The sequence below is a fragment of the Stomoxys calcitrans genome, chromosome 3 (assembly GCF_963082655.1).
Source record: "Stomoxys calcitrans chromosome 3, idStoCalc2.1, whole genome shotgun sequence".
In the NCBI taxonomy this organism is placed as follows: domain Eukaryota; kingdom Metazoa; phylum Arthropoda; class Insecta; order Diptera; family Muscidae; genus Stomoxys; species Stomoxys calcitrans.
The window spans coordinates 112,885,056-112,905,402 of record NC_081554.1 but is presented as its reverse complement, the minus strand read 5'-3'; the positions used below and the strand labels follow the sequence as shown (position 1 = coordinate 112,905,402).

Genomic DNA, 20,347 nt, shown 5'->3' with positions numbered 1-20,347 from the left:
AAAAGGTTAAAGTTTAATGTCATTATGTTTGTATATTTGTATGTATGTATGTAGTTCGTATACGTATTTAGGTGCAAACGATGATTTTTGGTGTTATTGAGAGAATAGATTCAATGTTTATCGGATAAATGAAAAAGATTGCATGAATAAATGTGAAAAATAGAAAGAAAACCAACCTTTAATAACTTTTGCTTATGTCGTAGCTTTGCACATCATTCATGGTTATCTTCTTTTTACATAAAATTGTTTGTTACCACACTGAGATCGGCAATAATTTGATTAGTCTCATTCAAAATGTTAGACTTTTTTGGTTTTGCAAATTAATGTTTTTGTTAATGTCAGGATTAGAGTTTGTTGGTTTGTTAGCAAGCCGTGATGATGAGTTTTTTGGTGACAATAGTATTGGGATATAATTTTTGGGATAGAAGATTCGATTTTGTTAGTTCGTTACAAATTATATAGAGTAAGTCCACACAAGTTAGAACGAGAACAGAGAACCAAATAACATTTATGGAAAAGAAGAAAAAAGAAAAGTTAAACAATTGGTGGTTAATTTTTGTTGTTTACGACTTAGTATTTTTTATTATTTCCAATCACAACATCATGCAACAGCAAGTATACTAAATGTTCTTGTAATACATACGTATCTATCTATATCAAACTTATTTAATAGTTATAGTACATACATATTTACAATGGTTTATATTTAAGATAGATAAGTAATTAATCATACAATAGGTGATGGATGACGAGAAAATCATCGAATGTTGGAGACGATGGAACTTTATTTCAATGAATGTGGGCATGGTCTTCAGCATTGTGAGTTGTGAGTTGTGATTTCTCAAAGAGAGGCACGTTTTTGCTCTATGCCAGTATAGAGTATGATAAGATATTCGTGTCTCATATTAAAATTTGCTATATTCATATAAATATCCTATTTCTACGTATATGCAAGTATATTGTGAGTAAATTGCCAAATTAATGACACTAGTAAATTTATCTTTGGTAATAGGGATTTTCAATTGTTTCAATGATTAGTAATGGTTAAAAGAGATGTTAACAACAAGAGTACAAATTTGATAATATCCTCTTTAGAAAACATCATAGAGTGATCTACATTCGTTGTTATATCAGTCACAGTTTTTATATCTTGCCAAAGTACTATGATTATTTGCCACGTATAGTATACTTACACGGTTGATAGAGTTGCGGCGTGGATCCCCAGTACTCATCGTAACAGAGCCGCCACCTCCGCTTCCACTTCGATTGCGGCTTAAGTCACTATCATCGATACAGACGTCTGAGTCTGAATCTGTTCGTCTTAAATCACCATCCTAAGTTAGTTCCAATGCATGGCGTCCATATGTATAAAAAAAGTGTATAGAATTTCATGATGCAGTTATTAGTAACAACATATTTTAACAAGTTATGGTAAATGTCAGTAATAAGAATTTAGAGCAGTGTAACAGTGCACACTCACATTTAAGTAAAGCATTTTAATTCAAAGAAGAGATTTTTTCAATTTCCTACAAGTTTCAACTATTATAGTCAGACGGCTAGTATCGCTAATAGGCAGATGACCGTATGCATTTTTTTTGCCGTTTTCGGTTCTATACGGAATAAAAAAAATTGCCCCATTGTGCAGAAAATCTAGATTAAAAATTTCTTCTTTTGAAATTTTCCCCGGTTGCTTCGCTGTCTTCGATGATACACCCAATGTCAAGGTGTAACTGTATCGCAATTTTAATAGCTTTAGCCTAGTTCGTAAAGAAAGTAACATTTAGTACGTTTTAGTGCCCGATATATACTGTCAAGATGTAACTGTATCCCAATTTTGTGAGCTCCTATTTAAACTGAATGCACAAAAAAAACTTTCTAGTCGCCTATTCTGTATCTCACATTTTCAGGCACTAGCTCAATCTGTAAATACATAATAGTACCTAAAGTCCTACCAAATGCATCTTTTCCAATTTTTCGTGCGTCTTTTTCTACCCTATTGTTTAAGATGCCATTTGTGTCATTGTGGACTAAGATAAATCAAGGTGCGAATTTCAGAAAACTCTTTAGTGCCCATAGATAGAGCAAATCGTATCCTAATAATGAGACCTTTAGCTCAATCCGTAAAAATAGTAACAATTTGTACGATTTGGTTCTTAGATGTACTAATTTCAAAAAAATCTCCTAGTCGCCCAATAAATAATAATGTAATTCTAGAGGTTTAGCTCAATCCGTAAAGAAAGTACTTTTGTACGTGTTTATGTGAATTTCAAAACAATCTTTAAGTCGCCCGATATATTCTGTTAAGAATCTACTGTATCCCCATTTTGAGAGCTGTTGCTCAATCCGCAAAGAAAGTACCAATTTGTACGTATTAGTACCCAGATGTACGATTTTCAAAAAAATTGCCTAGTTGCCCGATTTATACTCTCCATGTGTGCTTGTGTTAAAAGTTTCGGACCTCTATCCCAAGAAAGTAGCATTTTGTACGTTTAAGTACCAAAATGTACAAATTTCAAAAAAATCTTTTAGTCGACCGATAAATTCTCTTCTTCTTCAATGTCTTCACAGCATTTGCAAAAGTCGTTGCTGGCAACCTTCAGTCTGTCAGCATGTATTCCGATTAGACAGTGACTTGTCATGATGGACACAACGACTGAGACGTCTGTTCTAGCCATTGACAGCACAGCGGTAGACATTTTCAAGTCTAGATGAGGCCATAGTTTTGAAATGCTCACAGCCCCCTCTTTGTGACCATCTATCATTCGTTGCCCTTCGAGCCTGATCCTGGGAACTTAGCTTACATGTCGCTAGAGGCATACTTACAGATTCCAGTCCATTTCCCTGGACTGTGTATGTCAAGGTGTAACTGTATCTAAAACTTGAGAAGCTAAGCCGTGAAGAAAGTACAATTTTGTACGTTTTAGTACTTAAACTCAATTTAAAGTGCTGTAACTCAATCTGAAAATCTGTTCCTGATATATACTGTCAAGCAATAACTGCATCTCGATTTGGAGAACTGTAGCTCAATCTGATAAGAAAGTACCATTTTGTACGTTTTAGTACCTTAATGTACGAATTTCCAAAAATTCTTCTAGTCGACCGAATATACTCCAAAGGTGTGCCTGTATCCCAAATGTCAGTGCTCCAGTTCAGTTTGTAGTAGTAGTAGTAGTAGTAGTAGTAGTAATTCTTCCTTCATTTTAAATAACAGTATACATGTTCTTCATTTACAATTTTTCGGAATAAAGTATCGAGTTATTCAAATGAAAGAATGAATACGGCTATGACAATATTGTCGTCTGCCGAGGCAAAAATTATAAAAAAAAATTGAATTTTAACATATTGTTTTTGAGTTTGTTAGAAATGTACATACAAAATTATTGGTATTCATTCATGATATATGATCTGTATTTCATTGCTGTTCTCAGATATCTTATTAGATTCTCCCAGTCAGCACTTCGATGGCCATTTAGTATGTCCATAATTTGGTATAGTGGTAGATAGTCTATTCCAAAGACTTGCTGTCTTATTTCGGCTAATATTGGACACTTTCCCAGAAAATGTTGAATTGTTTCCCTTTCTTGGAGGTTGCAGAGTGTGCATAGAGTTTGTTCTTCACTCGCTGAATAGTTATTGGCATTCAGAAAGAGCATTTCAGCTCTGGCTTTCATTATCCATCGCATGTTCTTTTGATCGTATTTCTCATTCAAGTATAGAGATCCCCTATTATAGTCTAGATTTTTGTACATCCTTGTATTGCTTTGCATTGCACTTTCTATTTTCTTCTGTTTATTTACTTAGTGTTTCCAGTAGTCTGGAGCATGTATAATACAACATAAAATTGCTAGTACTAACCTCTAGATTTGCTTCTCCATGATGAGATAGAAGATCATTAACAGATTTTGCCCAGAATATTTTCTTTTCCAGGACTATTTTACTCAAGAAGTTTGGTAGTCTATCTATGTTATATTCAAACAGCGATCGATAGATGTATTGCAGGTGCAGTTGTAGCGTATATTTGTGTCCGTCATCAACATTCGTTTCGAGATCAATTACATAGTTAGGAGTATTTTCCGGTAGTTTTAGGATACGTTTCAGAAAGAATCGTTGGAATTTGTCTACTTCTTCGAAGTGCGCAAATCCCCAAACTTGTGCTGCATATGCTTCGATAGATCTGCAAACTGCAAGATAGATTTTCCATTTCATCTGTGAACTAATTTTGTCTTGTTTTAGAAAATGCTTCCATGTGGAATTGACTGCGTTTTTCGCTTGGGATATTCTATTTATTACATGGCTTTTGAAAGTTAGTTTTGGCGTAAAAATTGCTCCCAAATAAGCATACTCAGCAACAATGTCCAATTCCTGGCCTTTGTAGTACCACTTTTCTTGGGTTGACAATCTTCCCCCGTTCCTAAAGACCATAATTTTCGATTTGCTCGTATTGACTTCCATGTTCCACATGTTACAATATTCCTCCAGTTTATGGATCATACTTTGTAAAATTTGTATATCTTCAGCCATGATGACAATGTCATCCGCATACATAAGGATTCGGATATTTCTCTCCTGTATGACAATGCCGCCTTCCAGGTATTCGTGGAGGTCATTAATATATAGAGCGAATAGCAATGGCGAAAGAAGACATCCTTGCTTAACGCCTGATGTGGTATCGAAGTATGTAGAGAGTTCATGACCATTCCAAACTGCTGATTTCGTACTTTCGTACAAGCTTTCTATCATTCTGACAAACTTAAATGAGATACCCATTGAAAATAGCTTGTATATAAGAGATTTCCGAGATACATTATCAAAAGCGGCTCTAAAAACTACAAAAAATGCATATAGCTTTTTCTTTTCGGCCAGCTTAATAGCTGCAATAGACGCGAGGTTATAAATATTGTCTGCTGTTGAGTATTGTCTTCTAAACCCAGCTTGGTATTCCACCATTATTCCGTTTTCTTCAACCCAGTGTGCTAGTCTTTGGTTTAAGATTCCCATAAATATTTTTGCTGCAGTATTCATAAAGGATATTGCTCTATAATTGGCTGGATCGTTGAATCTCCTTTTTTATGCATTGGAAAGATGATAGTCTTAACCATTAATTCTTCTACACTGCCCGCTCTGTATGCATTAGAATATACTCTAGAAAGAGCTAATAAAAATTCATCCGTAGCATGGATGTAAAATTCGTAGGGTACTCTGTCCTCTCCTGGTGCTTTATTGAGCTTAACTTTGGATAGCATGGATTTGATTTAATCTAGCGTTATATCTCCATCTAGTAGACTATCCTGAATCATACTTGGAGCATATTGGATATCTAGTGAAATTTGTTTGGGATTTAATAAGTTCATAAAATAATCCTTAAATGTGTTAGCGGTTATTGCGTTGCCCACTTTAAATTCCTGTCTATTTATTTCCTTTGCCAATTTCCACCATTCCTTCCCTTTATTGATATTATTTATCCTTTGATGTAGTTGTTCAAAATAACTTAGTTTTGCTGCTTGGCATGCTTCCCCACAAGCTTTTTTATGCCGCATATATGTTACCCGGTGCTGTTCATTTTGACTTTTTCTAAATTTATTTAAAGACATAAAAACTTTTTTTCGCGCCCAGTAACATTTTGTATCGAACCATTTATTATGTGGGCTATATTGTGGAGTATTTACACACTCTGTAGATGAAATAATAATATCAGTAAGTTGTTTTATTTCAGTGTATTGGTTTTGATGAGCTAGATTCTTGCTGAGTTCTCTTTAATATTTATCCTTATTCGACTCTTTCCATGAGATTTTCGGCAATAGGCTGAGTTTATTATTTATGGATGTATTATTCTCTAATTTTAATTCCAAAATTATGGGTAAGTGGTCTGACCAAATTTGTTCATCTACTTGGAAAGATTGAACTAGATGCAAAAGCTCTTGGGATATCGCACAAATGTCATTTACTGAGGACCCAACTGTACTAATGAATGTGCAATGCCCTTCTTTATCGCCTTATGTCTGCCCATTTAATATCGTGAGGTTGAAATCGTTACAGAAATCCAGATATTTTCTTCCCTTTCCATTCACTTCTTTATCCATAGATTTTCGTTCTTTATAACCGGCTGCAAAAACTTCCTCGTGTATTGGTGAGATAACTTGTTGTAGCTCGCCTATCCTCACATTTACGTCGCCCAAAAGTATTAGATTATCAATTTCGAAATCGTACATACTCCTTTTAGTACGGAGAATTCATTTTCCCAATCAGCACTTCTGATATATAATGGTACAATCGTCATTTTCTGATACCCGCACGATACGATAATACTCAGCACCGAGTTCCTTGTTTGGAAATCATACCGGATATTCCTTTGGTTAACATTTTTATTAATAGCCAACATAACTCCACCCGATGCTCTTCCAAAATTATTAATTTTCTTTGCAAATATCCAAGATATTTCGAAACCAGGCAGGTATTTGTGAAATCTGGGAGCTTTATCTTCAAGAGTATGTGTTTCTACTAGTATTAAAATATCAAAACTCGTTATATATCTGAAAAAATTTGGGTACAAGAATTTATTTTCGAATCCATTTATGTTATATGACATAATTTTTAATTTGTTTATCTTATCTATATTCACTTTAGGGCGTAGTGAGATGTGAGGATTTAAAAGTTTTTTGAGTTTATTTTTTCCAAAATAGCATCAAATGTTTCCTTTTCAATTTCTTCGCCGTATAGTTTTCTCAATGCAATTTCAGCTTTATCTTTTCCACAAATTAATTCGTTTTGGCCACTCCATACAAACCACTTATCGTGAATTTTGAACTTGTCGTCTCTGACCGTTATCTTATGCTTGGTACTCACATTCCAGATTAATTTCTTGGTGGATAAGTTGTATAGTTTGTTGCGTCGGCGCCTTGGATTTATATCTCTGCTTATCGAGATTTTGGTACCCGCAAGATTTCTTGTAGTTTGTATAGAAAGTACAATTTTGTACGTTATAGTACCGAAAAATACAAGACGAATTTCAAAAAAATCTCCCATTTGCCAATGTATAATGGCAAGTTGTAACTGTGTACTAATTATGAAAGCTTTAGCTCAATCAGCAAATAGTGTACCAAACAGTACCAATTACAGCACTTTAGTACATTTTCTTCCACTTCTGGTTCTATTTGTTACCGAATCTTCAAATTGTTTAATTCTATCTATCTAAGAAGGAACCAAATAGTACCGGTACAATTTTTTTTAATTTGAGCCCCAATTCATTTTCCTAGCCCCTCCCGTTCGCGCTGGGCAAACATTCACAATTTCGTACTATTCGATACTTTCGGAATATCACAAAATCCGATCTTTTATCTCGTCTCCGAACCAAGACCAACATTCGCGCAGAATTTCACGATTCTAGCTTTAGCTGTTTAGGCTGGGCAATATAGAGATGATGCACAAACCAAAGAATTGATGTCCTGCAACAAATTTTAATTTAATAAGTTTCAAACTTGGCATAAATGCTATCTTAAGCATGTAGGTAATAGCAGCTCAACACGCACCTTTTGATAGGCCGGATTGGCATCATTGATTCTTAAAAGTGGTAGAAATCCTTGAATGCTGGCATCGATAATTAAAACATACAGGTATTTACGCAGAAAAAATATTGACTTAAATTTGACCAATTAAACACGGTATTAATTTGTAACAAATTGATTAATTGCTCCGATATTTTCTAACATTGAAATCTTATTTTGCATTGAGTTATGACATGTAATTGGTAAAAAAGACGTATGTTAACACATATTTTTCTACAATAGGCAAGACCATATTGCGTACCCTTTACATACACAAAGCTCATAAAGTCTGCGCTCAACTGACAAACTTCAATGATTGGTTAAAGAACACAAAATAAAATTATAAATCAAATCAACTCTTTTGCATATATTTTTTCTTCATATTCCTAACATTAAAAAACAAAAACAAAATTCTCTGTTTCGCCCTCCTTGCTGGTTATAACATGCTGACGAATTTTTTCTCCAATAGATCCCAAAGATGCTCAATGGGGTTGAGATCTGGTGATTGGGGTGGTGGTTTAAGCTGCTTTGGAGTGTTATATAGAAGCCAAAGCCTAACAACCCCCGATGTATGCTTTGGATCGTTATCTTGTTGAAACCAAAATGTCGTTGCTAACCCTAGTTTAGCAGCACTTGGTTAAAATTTTTTTTTTTTTTTTCAAAATATTGAGATAACCCCATTTATCCATTTTGGACTCAATAAATTCTAATTGACCCACTCCACTAGCAGCCATACACCCCCACACCATAACTCCACCACCACCGTGCTTCACAGTTCAAACTAAATTTTGTTTTTCCAGCTCAGTCTCGGATTTGCGCCACACTATTTGCCGACCTTTAATGCCAAAAATACACAATTTGCTCCCGTCGGAGAAAATAATTTGTTTCCAGAATTCAGGAGGCTTATTGATGAAAGTATTAGCGAATGCAATCCGCTTTTGTCTGTTTATGACTGAAATATACGGCTTTCTTCGAGGAACTATTCCATAAAATCCAGCTCTATGAATATTTTTCTGGCAGTTTCGACACAGATCCTTTTTTTAAACATTGTTTTAATATTTTCAACAATTTTGGTTGATTTCATACGAGGGTTGTTGCTTGCCATACTAATCACTTTGCGCTCTTCTCTAACGGATAATTTTTTTGGACGCCCAGGCCGAGGCTTTGAATTTATAATACCGGTTTCTTTGTAATTATTAATTACGCGCTGGACAGAAGAACACGTTCTTCCAACTGTTCCACCAATATTTCTAAAGCTTTGTCCTTCTTTCCACAATTTAATAATTATTTTTCTTTCAGATAGGCATATTTCCTTTCCTTTAGTTTCCATGTTTCCAAATTTATTAATTAAAAAAAAAAACACGTGTATCACTTGTTATGATAATGAACTGAAACTGATCAAAAATAAGAACAAGCTTCATAAAAAGTAACGGTACTTTCGAAGTAAACAAAGTGAACGCAGTCTTTTTGGTTGTCTTAATTTCTTCTTATGAGACAAAAGTACCGTTAGAACAAAAAAGCAAAAGCAAAGTTGTATTTTTGTTTTCTAATTTAAGAAATATAAAGAAACAACATACAAACATATACAACAAAACTTAACTTTATTTATGTTTTTTTTTAATCATTAAAAAAGAAATTGTCACATGAACGCAGACTTTATGGACTATGTGTACATGCTATGCGAACTGAAGTGCAAATGAGCCAAATAGGCGCCAAATGCATAAACAGAATTGCTTGCTTCTCTCCCACACAGTCGTATTTTAATTTTGTGCATGAACGACGGACGAAAATGCAAATACAAAAATCCACGATGTAAAAATACAAATTGCATACATGTGAAACACACCCAAAAATGGAGAACATTGTAGAAATTATGAGGTTTTTACGCATATTAGTGTTACCCTATTTCATTCGAATATTTAATTATCCATTCATAAATTAGGCTTTTTAATATTGACTGGCAGAAACACAACTACCTAACCGCATCCCTTCATGTCGATCAATAATTCGAGATATTATATGCGAAATGTTGAGGTTGGTATTCATAACGATTTATTTCAGTATAAAAAATATATTTCTTTATTATACCTACTCTTTTTTTAATGCAATGCATATATTATACACGCAATTAATCGTCTGAAGTAAAAACTTTTAATTTATGCAAACAAATATCAATTAATTACTTTAAATTAGTCAGTTAAATAGTTTTTTTTTTTCAAATAAATAATAACCGCACTATTTGATCTATTCAGATTGTTATAAATCCAAATTGCAAAATCGTGTATTAGTAACACAAATTTCTTTATAACACCGATTTCAGCAACATTTTTAATTAAATACGCAAATTTCTTAACTGAATCGAGATTTTAATTTTTTCTGTGTATTTTTTTCAGTCTGTGCAAGCACTCTTATCTTGAGGTTCAAGTATGTTGCGCCAGTTGGGAAAAAAAGAACGAACTACTTTGAAATTTTATTGACAAATTAAGGGAAATAAGGAGAGATCATATAGGTCTCTTATTATCGTATATCTTTTTCAATAATTTTATTGTATCTAACGCCCATGACACATAGCAAAATATGAACTGGAGATTCTTGAAAGACAAGCCATTTATAACAACAACAAAAAGGAGCCAGAAAGTAGAAATAGCGCACTTGCGTGGTAGTCTATGCGAGGTTAGTTTTAATATTAACAAATATGCCGCAAATATTTCAAATGTCTAAAAGAATCAGTTGTAGCACAAAAGATATGGACATGGTTTTTGGCATGGATTTAAGACCACAAAAGATCAATTTTTGTAACGTTTGCGTCGAGGGAAAACAATGTCGTGACCCTTTTAATAAAACAAGATATTCAAGTAGAAGAATCCATTGCTTACATTCCTCAACAAAATGGCGTAGCAAAAAGCTGCTCGAATCTGATATACCAAAGAACATATGGAATGCAGCTTCATTACTATTTTGTCATTCTTCGTTTCGTACTACATTTTTGAGTACGGATTTTCAAACTGAGCTTTAAAAAGACGGGGTGCAAATTTTGAATATTTATATATCCTTGTATTAAATGTAACGTTATATATGTAGACGTTTGCAGCATATTAAGAACAAAAATTCACAAATGAAGATCATAGAAGAATTCCAAAAATCACCTATGCCAGGACATTTTGGCATTAGGAAGACAGTACTCAAATTAAAACATCGTTACGTTTGGAAAAGTATGAGAAAGATGGATAGAGATTACATTAGAAAATGTGATAAATGTTTGAGAAATAGACAAACAAAATATGTAAAAGCGAAAATGATAATAACAGAAAGTCCAAGCACTAGTTTTTAGACAGTAGAAATAGATACAATAGGCCATTTAAGAATGTCTAACGGTTACAGATATATTCTAACTATGTAGTGCGAATTAACCAATTACGTAATAGCTCTTCCAATAGAAACAAAAGAAGCAAAAAGTATTGCAAAAACCTTAGTTGAACAATTTGAGTTTTGACCTTTGAAATCAGATAGAGGTACTGAATTTAAAAATGAATTACTAAAAGAAGTTTGTTACTCAGCATAAGACAAGTTTTCAGCTGCCTATCATCAGTCTATAGGTTCAGTTCAACGAAACCATAGAGTAATAAATGAATATTCATTCAACTTTATTTACGATTATGAATGGGACAAATGGATACCATACTATACATATTGTTACGAATTAATATACCGAAAATTAGCAACTTTACCGACAGACAAGATACAAGACACAAATAAATGTTATGACATAGAAAATTACGCTAATGAAATCGAACTAAGATTAAGAAGATCATTAGAAAACGCTAGAAAATTAATAGACGTAGCTAAGAATAAGTCAAAACAAATTTATGATAAAAACACAAACAGTAGTTATACATTAATATAGGAGACTTAGTATTAATAAAACTAGAATCCAGAATGAAAAATCAAAGTCCGCGTAAGGGACCCTAAAAAATAATAAAAAGACTAGAAGTAAATTCGCCATTAAGAGAAGAAAATTCAGAAAAATTGCATCATAATAACATACAGGGTGGCTGATGAATATTGCTACAATGATGAATATTGCTACATTTTTTTTTCGGTGTATGGAATACATTTTTCTTTTATTCATGTTAAATTAAATTATTAAATTAATTATTAAATTATTATTAATTAAATTAATTAATTAATTAATTAAATTAATTATTAAATTATTATTATTAAATAGAAAAAAAGTTATTACATTTTTTTTTGGTAGCGGCTTTCATCAGCCACCCTGTACTTAAATTATACAAACCCAAAGAACAAATATTATATTCACAGCTATCTTATACACATATTATTATGTAAACTTATTTCAATTTATATATGTATGCAGTGCATTGCGTTGGCAATTAGGAAAGTGAAAGGTTTGTGTGTGTGTGTGGGGGGGGGGAGAGAGGGAGTAGTGTTTATTGATATTTGTCTTAAACTTCTGAACGTCAATGTCGGTGGGAAAGACATTAGCCGGAAGTCGATTCCACATACGAATGGTTCGGGGGAAAAATGAATTTTCTCGATAATGCATGGTTCGGTTGACTGGCCAATCAATTACAAACGGTCGTGAGTTCCTGGCAAGTCTTGTATTCCTGGTGAACATCCTAACGTCAGGGATAAGAAGACGAATATCACTGGAACACACGCCATGAAAATAACGATAGAGCAATAAAACGCTACCCACATTCCGACGATGTTCAAGAGAAGCAATAGAGTTGGATACCCTATTGTCCCCAACCAACACCATCGCTCTCCGTTGAACCCGGTCAAGTAGCTCCAAGGATGATTTTGAAGCTCCTACCCATATATGAGAGTTATATTCCATCCTCGGCCTGAGTAGGTAGTATATTGAGAAGATCAGTACAAGTGAAATATTTCTTGCACCGCTTAAGAAAGCCCAAACACACGTGTTTTGACCAACGGACATCACATTGTATCTTCATTCATAAATTCATTCTTAGGGGCATAGGTGTAGAATGTTTGTCATAAGTGAAGAATGTTAGGCATAGGTGTAGAATGTTTGTTTGCATTTTTGGGCAATGACCGATTGACCCAAAAATACAATATTGCATTGGTATTTTCATATAATTTTTTTAGACCTCACAGTAATATTAAAAACTTTAGGCTTAGAAAATATTGCAACGACTATAGACTAAGAACATATTGCAATGATTAGTATTTTAGTATAAATAACTGTAAGATTAAAAAAAATAGGAAGTTTAAATTCAATTCTCGGTAGCACATCAAACATTAAAGATTTAAACCATCTGTATCCCAGTGTAGATACTAAAAAATCTTGGAGAGACACCATACACCCTACATATGCTATAATTCGCAGTACAGATAATCTTCAACTGTGTCTATGATTGCAGCTCCTTCTAAAATTTTTGAGCGCATTTTATGGACCAGAACTTTTCTAGTATTAAGGAGAACATTTGTGAAGGCGTACTGGCAGCCTTTCGCATAGGGCACAACATAACATCGCTGTTAGGTCATCTTACAGATTCTTTTAGAAGCAATCTAAATTTAATGAAGTATTTTGTATCTGTTTCATTGGTTTTATCCAAGACTTTTAACTCAATATGTCACCTGATTGTAACTTGAGAAAAAAATATCGACCCGCCAAACATATTTTACAATCCCAAATGTAAACAAAGCAATTCATGGTTGGTTAAAAAGAAATACTTGGGATAAAAGATATAATAAGACACTTTTTAATAAAATAATTGCTTCAATTAATGTTAAATAATGTAATAGTTTTTTTTTATTACTGTTAACGTTTTCAACCCAAACATTGTTTGGAGGTCCAATATAAGACTTAAATGAAAGGCTTCGGACGTTTTTTGGCTTAATTTTTTGCACCAAATTTGTACTCTAAGCCCAAACATATTTCAATAAAGTCCAATATTGTATCGATGGTTCCACTTTTGAGTCTGGGTGGTGCTTTGGTGGTCAGGGGAAGGTCCGCTCCCCTCCGATATCAGCAAGTTATATAAAAAAGTGGTGGTCATCAGCTTCTGCCATGCAATTAATTTTTAGCAATGTTAAGACCAGTCATCAGCACCAATAAATTAAAAGGTGTGTTTGATTGCTTTCCGTTTAAAATTTGCAGTCAAATTTTGCGGAAGAGTAACCCTTTACTGTCTTTTGTTGTTTATTTGAATAAAACATCTGTTCGATGATGTAAATTGCAGAAATTTGCAAGGTCCCAATTATCAAACTTTCAAAATTTTAATCGCACGCTCTGTTGCGCTCGTCTGCTGTCAACTAGGTACGCAAACGACTTTCAGAAAAAAACGTGTGCAAATTTGCACAAATTGGGAGTATACGAATACTCTATTCTACTTTCTTCTGAACAGCCTACAGTAAAGGGTATTATTAGATGTGTGCTTTTCAATCAAATTTGTCTTTGACAGCTATCACTTGATTAATGCACAGTTGGGTTGCAATTTAATGAAGAAAAAGAATAACAAATAATGAATAATGGTGGCATACGGCACCAAATATTTCAAAAGGGACAAAAATTGGTTTCTGGCCTTCTACTTGCCCAAAATATAATTTTTAAGATATGTAACATAATTATGTTAAAGCTAAAAATATTAAATTGCATACTTGGAGAGACAAAGAGCCTGTATTTTTGCAAAGAATAGTGTTAATGTTTTTCTTCTTCCGGCGCTAAGCAGTGAAGCTAGCCTTCAAATAAATAAGTATCATTACTGGCTGGCTTCCCTATATATTGCACACGATTCAGCCGCTTTTGTAGGAAAGAAGAGCCTCATTGTAGGAAGTGATGATAATGCACATCACCAGATATGGAGAAGTTCGGATGTCAACGAAAAGGGTGAGCTGCTTATCGAATATATTATAAGTTGCAATCTGGCGATTTGTAATAGAGGGGATATATCGACCTTTATTATCAGGAACAGACAGGAGGTACTAGATATTATCTTTGTATCGGAAGGTATAAGCGCAAGAATATGCGACTATGAAGTTTTAGATGACCACAGCTTGTCTGATCATCGTTGCATTTGCTTCACCCTTGGAGAAAATACTGCAGACGTGGTCCTTCGGCTAAACAGAAAAAAGGCGAATTGGGATAAATTTCGGCACAAATTCTGCACGTCTAACCCTTTTAGACCAGAAAAGGAAGTAACAACTGCGCAGGATATATACATAATGATCGAGCGGATCACGAAGGCCCTGAATGATTCGACTGTGTCAGTATGTCTTAGTGCCAAGCTAAGGGGCGAAGCAGCGACCGCCACGGTGGACCCCATAGCTGGTTGGTATAAAGAAGGACTGCAGAAAACTCTTCAACAGAGCAAAAGCCATAAAAGCCCCACACGATTCGGACATCTATAAGGCTGAGATAAGAAAATATAAGAGCGAGCTGAGAAAGGCTCAGAAAAAATCCTGGGTAGAATTTTGCAGCTCCGTGGCGGATACATACAGCCCTTGACGACCTAGTCGGCTGCATCGAGGGTTCTCTCGCTGTCAAGGAATATGCAGTGGTGGCATTTCTTGACATTGAAGGTACTTTCAATAATGTAAAACCGACGTTAATCATGAAGAAGTTAGAGTTTCTAGACAACAACTCTACCGTAAGAAAGTTTATTCATAACTTACTTACTAAAAAATGCATTACGGCAAGCTTGGAATCTGTGGATCTAAAAAGATGGGTCAGCAGAAGAACACCTCAAGGAGGTGTACTGTCTCCTCTACTTAAGAATATAGCCATTAACATTATTGACTCTGGAAGCAAAGGTTGTAAAAGATGTCGCGTATGCTCTTGCCCTATACACCTGCCAGAGAGCCATTGGCAAAAGTTTGGGGTTTAGACAGCGGGTCATGCATTGGGTATATATTTAGTTGTCAGACCTATAATGCTTTATGACATTGTGGTCTGGTGGACGGTGCTTCAAAATTCCATCTGCTGTTCAATACGCAACTGGATCCAAAGGATGGCTTGTTTGTGCATCACAACCGCACTGAAGACGACGCCATCTGAGGCACTGAATTTAATGCTTATGAATTTTATGCTACATCTTATGTCACGACCACTGTCGAGAGGTTGAGGGCGCTTTCTCATTGGTCATGTGGCTACTACGGACACTGTGTTATTCTTGATACAGTACTGTAAAAAGTACTGTACCACTATTCCTGATAGAACCGATTGGAACTACGATATCCCTGGTAACAGGAGTTACATAGACTCTTTTATACAGATGGTTCCAAACTAAATGACCAGGTGGGCTTTGGGGTGTACTCTAAAGATTTAGAACTGGTCATGTCGAAAAGGTTACCCGACCACTGCAGTGTGTATCAAGCGGAGATTCTTGCAATTAAGGAAGTGGTGGAATGGCTAAGATATAATGTCATTGCGACGATTGGCATAAATATCTTCTCAGACAGCCAGGCAGACATTAAATCCCTGGAGAACGTATTTTTGAACACAAAAACCGCCATCGACTGTCGCAGATCTTTCAACGAGATTGCTTAACAGTTCAAAATTCACCTGTGCCGGGCCACAGAGATATACCAGGGAATTGTACAGCAGACGAGCTTGCGAGACTAGGAACTACCCTACATATTCCAAAACTATGTGGCCTAATCTAGACTTGAAGAGGTCTACCGCTATGCTGTCATTGGCTAGAACAGACGTCTCAGTTATTGTGTCAGTCATGACAGGTCACTGTCTAATCGGAAAACATGCTGACAGACTGAGGACATCGAAGAAGAAGAGACTATAGAACACTTTCTGTGTGTGTCCCGCACTATCAGTTAGAAGGAGTTCCACTTTAAGTTCTAATTTCTTTGAGAACCTGTCTGATTAAGCGAATGTGAACATTCGTAAGTTACTGGGCCGCAAATCGGTGCGGCATGTGTAGGGCATGCGGGGAAGATGATGAGACGTTGGAGCATTTCCTTTGTCATTGCTCGGCTTTCGCGTTCAACAAATACCGGTACTTAGGTGGAGACACAATATTAGACATGAACCAACTTAGGGGAGTGGTATTGAAAACAATTAAGGATTTTGTAAGTAGCACGGAATTCCTAACTTAAAATTTTCTTTTTAGAGGTTACTTTATAGTTTTTAGAGCGCACAACAAGCCGCTTTCTGGCTTAGGTGTATGTCCATAGTGGCACGGAGCGGATTAATATCTGCACCCTCTTTTCAACTTAACCTAACCAAAACTACTGGGCTTTTTTAAGCGATCTGAATGGTTCAACGGTTGGAACTAGAAGGCATATTCCTCCTTCTGATCCTGTGATATCACAATGGACTAAAACGTTTAAGTGAGTCTGATGCAGGTGGCAGACTGCCACCTTAACCTAAACATTGCTTCACTTCAATAAAAACTGTTACGTTAATAGGTTATGGGTCCAGGCAGCTTTTAAAAATTTATCAAAAAAAAAACATGGAAAAATCTATTGAAGAAATTTTGTGAAAAAGAAAGATGTAAGAATACAATGGGCTTTTCGTAGGATTTGAAGCTGTTGCAGAAGGAAACGCATTGGCTGATGTGGAAGAGAAAAATTCGAGACATTGTGGATTACCATGAAGGAGCCCTAGTTGTTATAGATAGAAAATTAGTGGAACCATCCACGTTAGTAGAAAATGCTACATCAGAAGAGAAAGTAATTTTCAGTCATCTTTGGACCTACATAGAAAGGCCATTAGTTTCGCAAAATCGTTAATGGTGAGTGCAGTTAGTGGTGCCATTTACCAGAAGATTAGTGATCAAGTTTCTTTCAAAGAATGAAGAAAAGTCTGTCGATGAAATGACCGCTCAGCTGTGTAAATCCAGCGTAATTTTGGAAAATCTGAAGATAAGCATGCAAGCGAGGAAGCTTTAATGGCAAGAAATTCAAAGTTCAAGAAGACAGAAGACAACAAGACAGACAACATTATAGGCAATGATAGCAAACCGAACAAGTCAAGAAATGGGGAGGCAAATCTATGGTTCGCGTGAATAAACGCCATTCAGGATAGCTGTGCAGAAGATTGCTGGATAGATAATGGGGCCAATCGTTACGTTTGCACAGTGGGAGAAAATCGAAAAAAAAACTAGTAAAAAATGTTCCTTGTTAGAATGGGTAGAGATATCTCTTTTATATTTGAATTGGTTAGAGCTGAGGTGTTAGCGAGATTGTTGTTGCAAGGGCCTAGGTTGTCCGGGCGCCTTTTGGCAGGCCCCTAAAGTTTGTCACCTCGGTATTTCGAAAAATTATCCGGGCTGTCACATCTTCATTTGTGGTCCGATTTTCAAATATCTTCACTGGTTTTGGGGATATACGAGTTTTAATTTTTATTTGATGAAATTTTGGGCGAGATTGGGTTCGTATTTTAACAGACATCTCTTTCACATTACATATTTATTACTAGTTTTTTTTCGATTTTCTTCCACTGTGGTTTGTAAAAATCCAAAATTTTTCAGAAACAACATTTTTATACCCCATGTTGCATAAGAGCAAACGGAAAAGAAATATTAAAGGAAATAGAATCATTTGTTTCGGACAAAAATGTAGCAATCGTTTTGAAAGACATCTGGTATGTTCCAAAAATTTCTAGAATTTTGTTTTCAGTTCTTGCGGCACATGATGGGCCAAGGAACAGCGAACTCAAGCCATCGTCAACAAAGTGTGAATTTATAGTAAATACGAAGCCTTTGCTGATAGGCTAACGAGAAGTTCAAGGGACTCTATACAAAACTATTTCAAGAGCAATACATCGGAATAATAATAAAGCGTAATACCATCAACGTTGGGGACATGCAAAAAAAAACACATTAAACAATTATTGCAAATAGAACTAAACATAAAGGTAAAGATGGACAACCATTTGTATGAGCCTTGTATTTTTGGAAAGGCAAATGGTAGCCATTTGGAAGAAGTAGTGCTACAGCCCCTGGCGTTTTTTTAGCTGATGTATGTGGACCGTTTGTTGAATCGTTTGCCAGAAAGATATATTTATTAATATTTAAGAATGAGTTTACGAAGTATCGTTTCGGCTACTTGCTAAAACAGAAATCCGAAGTTAAAGATGTGCTTTAGACAGTATTAAATATAGCAAAATCGCAAAAGGTCAAATCATTAAGGAGTTACAAACTGATACTGGAGGAAAATTCGACAATCTAAAGATTCGCATTATATTAAACCAACATGGTCTTACGCACAGTCTTACAGCACCCTATACTCGAACTTTTAAATACTCAAATAAAAAACCGAATTTCCAGGTGCAATTTGGGAAGAACTTGTAAGTACAGCTATCGTACTGGAATATCTTTAATCGAAGATAAGACTCCTTACGAACCAAGAATTAGACATTCCAGAATTATTGGATGCGAATGTTACGTCTTCTTTGACTTTTTTGACCTCTTTGTTGACTACAAAGCCGCTTTCGATACCCCTTTACGTTCAAAGGTATTTTAAGCCATGTCTGAGTTTGGCATCCCTGCTAAATTAATAAGACTCTGCAGGATGACACTTGCTGATACGCGTTCCTCAGTAAAAATAGGAAAGAATCTCTCCGAACCATTCAATACCAAACGAGGTTTCAGACAAGGAGACAGCCTATCGTGTGATTTCTTTAATATCCTGCTGGAGAAGATTATACGAGATGCCGAGTGTCATATCTATTCACATATGAATAGATATGGCACTCTAATCACAAGAGAGGAGGCCACCGTAGCGCAGAGATTAGCATGTCCGCCTATGACGCTGAAAGCATGGGTTCGTATCCTGGCGAGACCATCAGAAAAAAATTTTTCAGCGGTGGTTTTCCCCTCCAAATGCTGGCAACATTTGTGAGGTACAATGCCATGTAAAACTTCTCTCTAAAGAGGTGTCGCACTGCCGCACGCCGTTCGGACTCGGCTATAAAAAGGAGGCCCCTCATCATTGAGCTTTAAACTTGAATCGGACTGCACTCATTGATATGTGAGAAGTTTGCCCCTGCTCCTTAGTGGAATGTTCATGGCCAAAATCATAGGTCGGTTTGAATTAAGTAAGCAGGTTAGAAACAAGGCCACCTCTCGACAGACGAAAATTACACTATACAAGACACTGAAACTTCCCATGTGAAAGCAGATAAGGCAGTGCTTGGAGTATTTGAGAGAAAGATTCTTTGTAAAATATATGGACCAGTGTTAATGGAGAATATAGGTAACGTATGAACCACACACTGTGGAATATAGGCGACGTATGAACCACGAGCTGTATGACGACGATTGCATAGTTACACGCATCAAAATACAACGGCTGTCTTGGCTAGGTCATGTTGTCAGAATGGAGGAAGAAGCTCCAGCAAAGAAGTCTTTTGAAGGCAAACACGGTGGTACACGCAAACCGGGAAGACCAAAAGCCCGATGGAAAGATCAAGTTGTGGGAGACACCTCGAAACTTGGTGTCAGAGATTTTAGAATGAGCGCAGAAGATCGAGGTGCTTGGAACGCTAGTCTACGTTCGGCTAGTGGAAGAAATATTCTGTCATAGCCAATTAAAGTAAAGTAGGATCCACATTTCACAGCAGAAAAGAAAGGAAAATGGACTCCAAATCTGTTAAGGGCTATTTAGTTGGATATGATGCCGATGAAAGAAATAGTATTTTTGTTAAAAAAAAAAAAATAATACCTTAATTTTGTCATGATTATAATAGTGCTGAAATCGAAGTTGAATCTAATAACAGAAGAAATTATGATGAAGATTCTGATGACGACAAGCCGATATCAAAATGTTTAAGGGATTGAACATTAACATCAAATTCAAAAAAT

The 20,347-nt window shown here is 35.5% G+C and overlaps 1 protein-coding gene across 1 annotated transcript in view; it reads right to left on the bottom strand.

The window, feature by feature from the left end:
• The window catches only part of LOC106092400 (sodium/hydrogen exchanger 9), a 157,918-nt gene that overhangs the window by 72,046 nt on the left and 65,525 nt on the right, over positions 1-20,347 (bottom strand). The window contains exon 13 of the mRNA XM_059366092.1: positions 1,194-1,334. Within this exon, the coding sequence (XP_059222075.1) occupies positions 1,194-1,334 (141 nt within the window). The remainder of the gene's footprint in view (positions 1-1,193; positions 1,335-20,347) is intronic.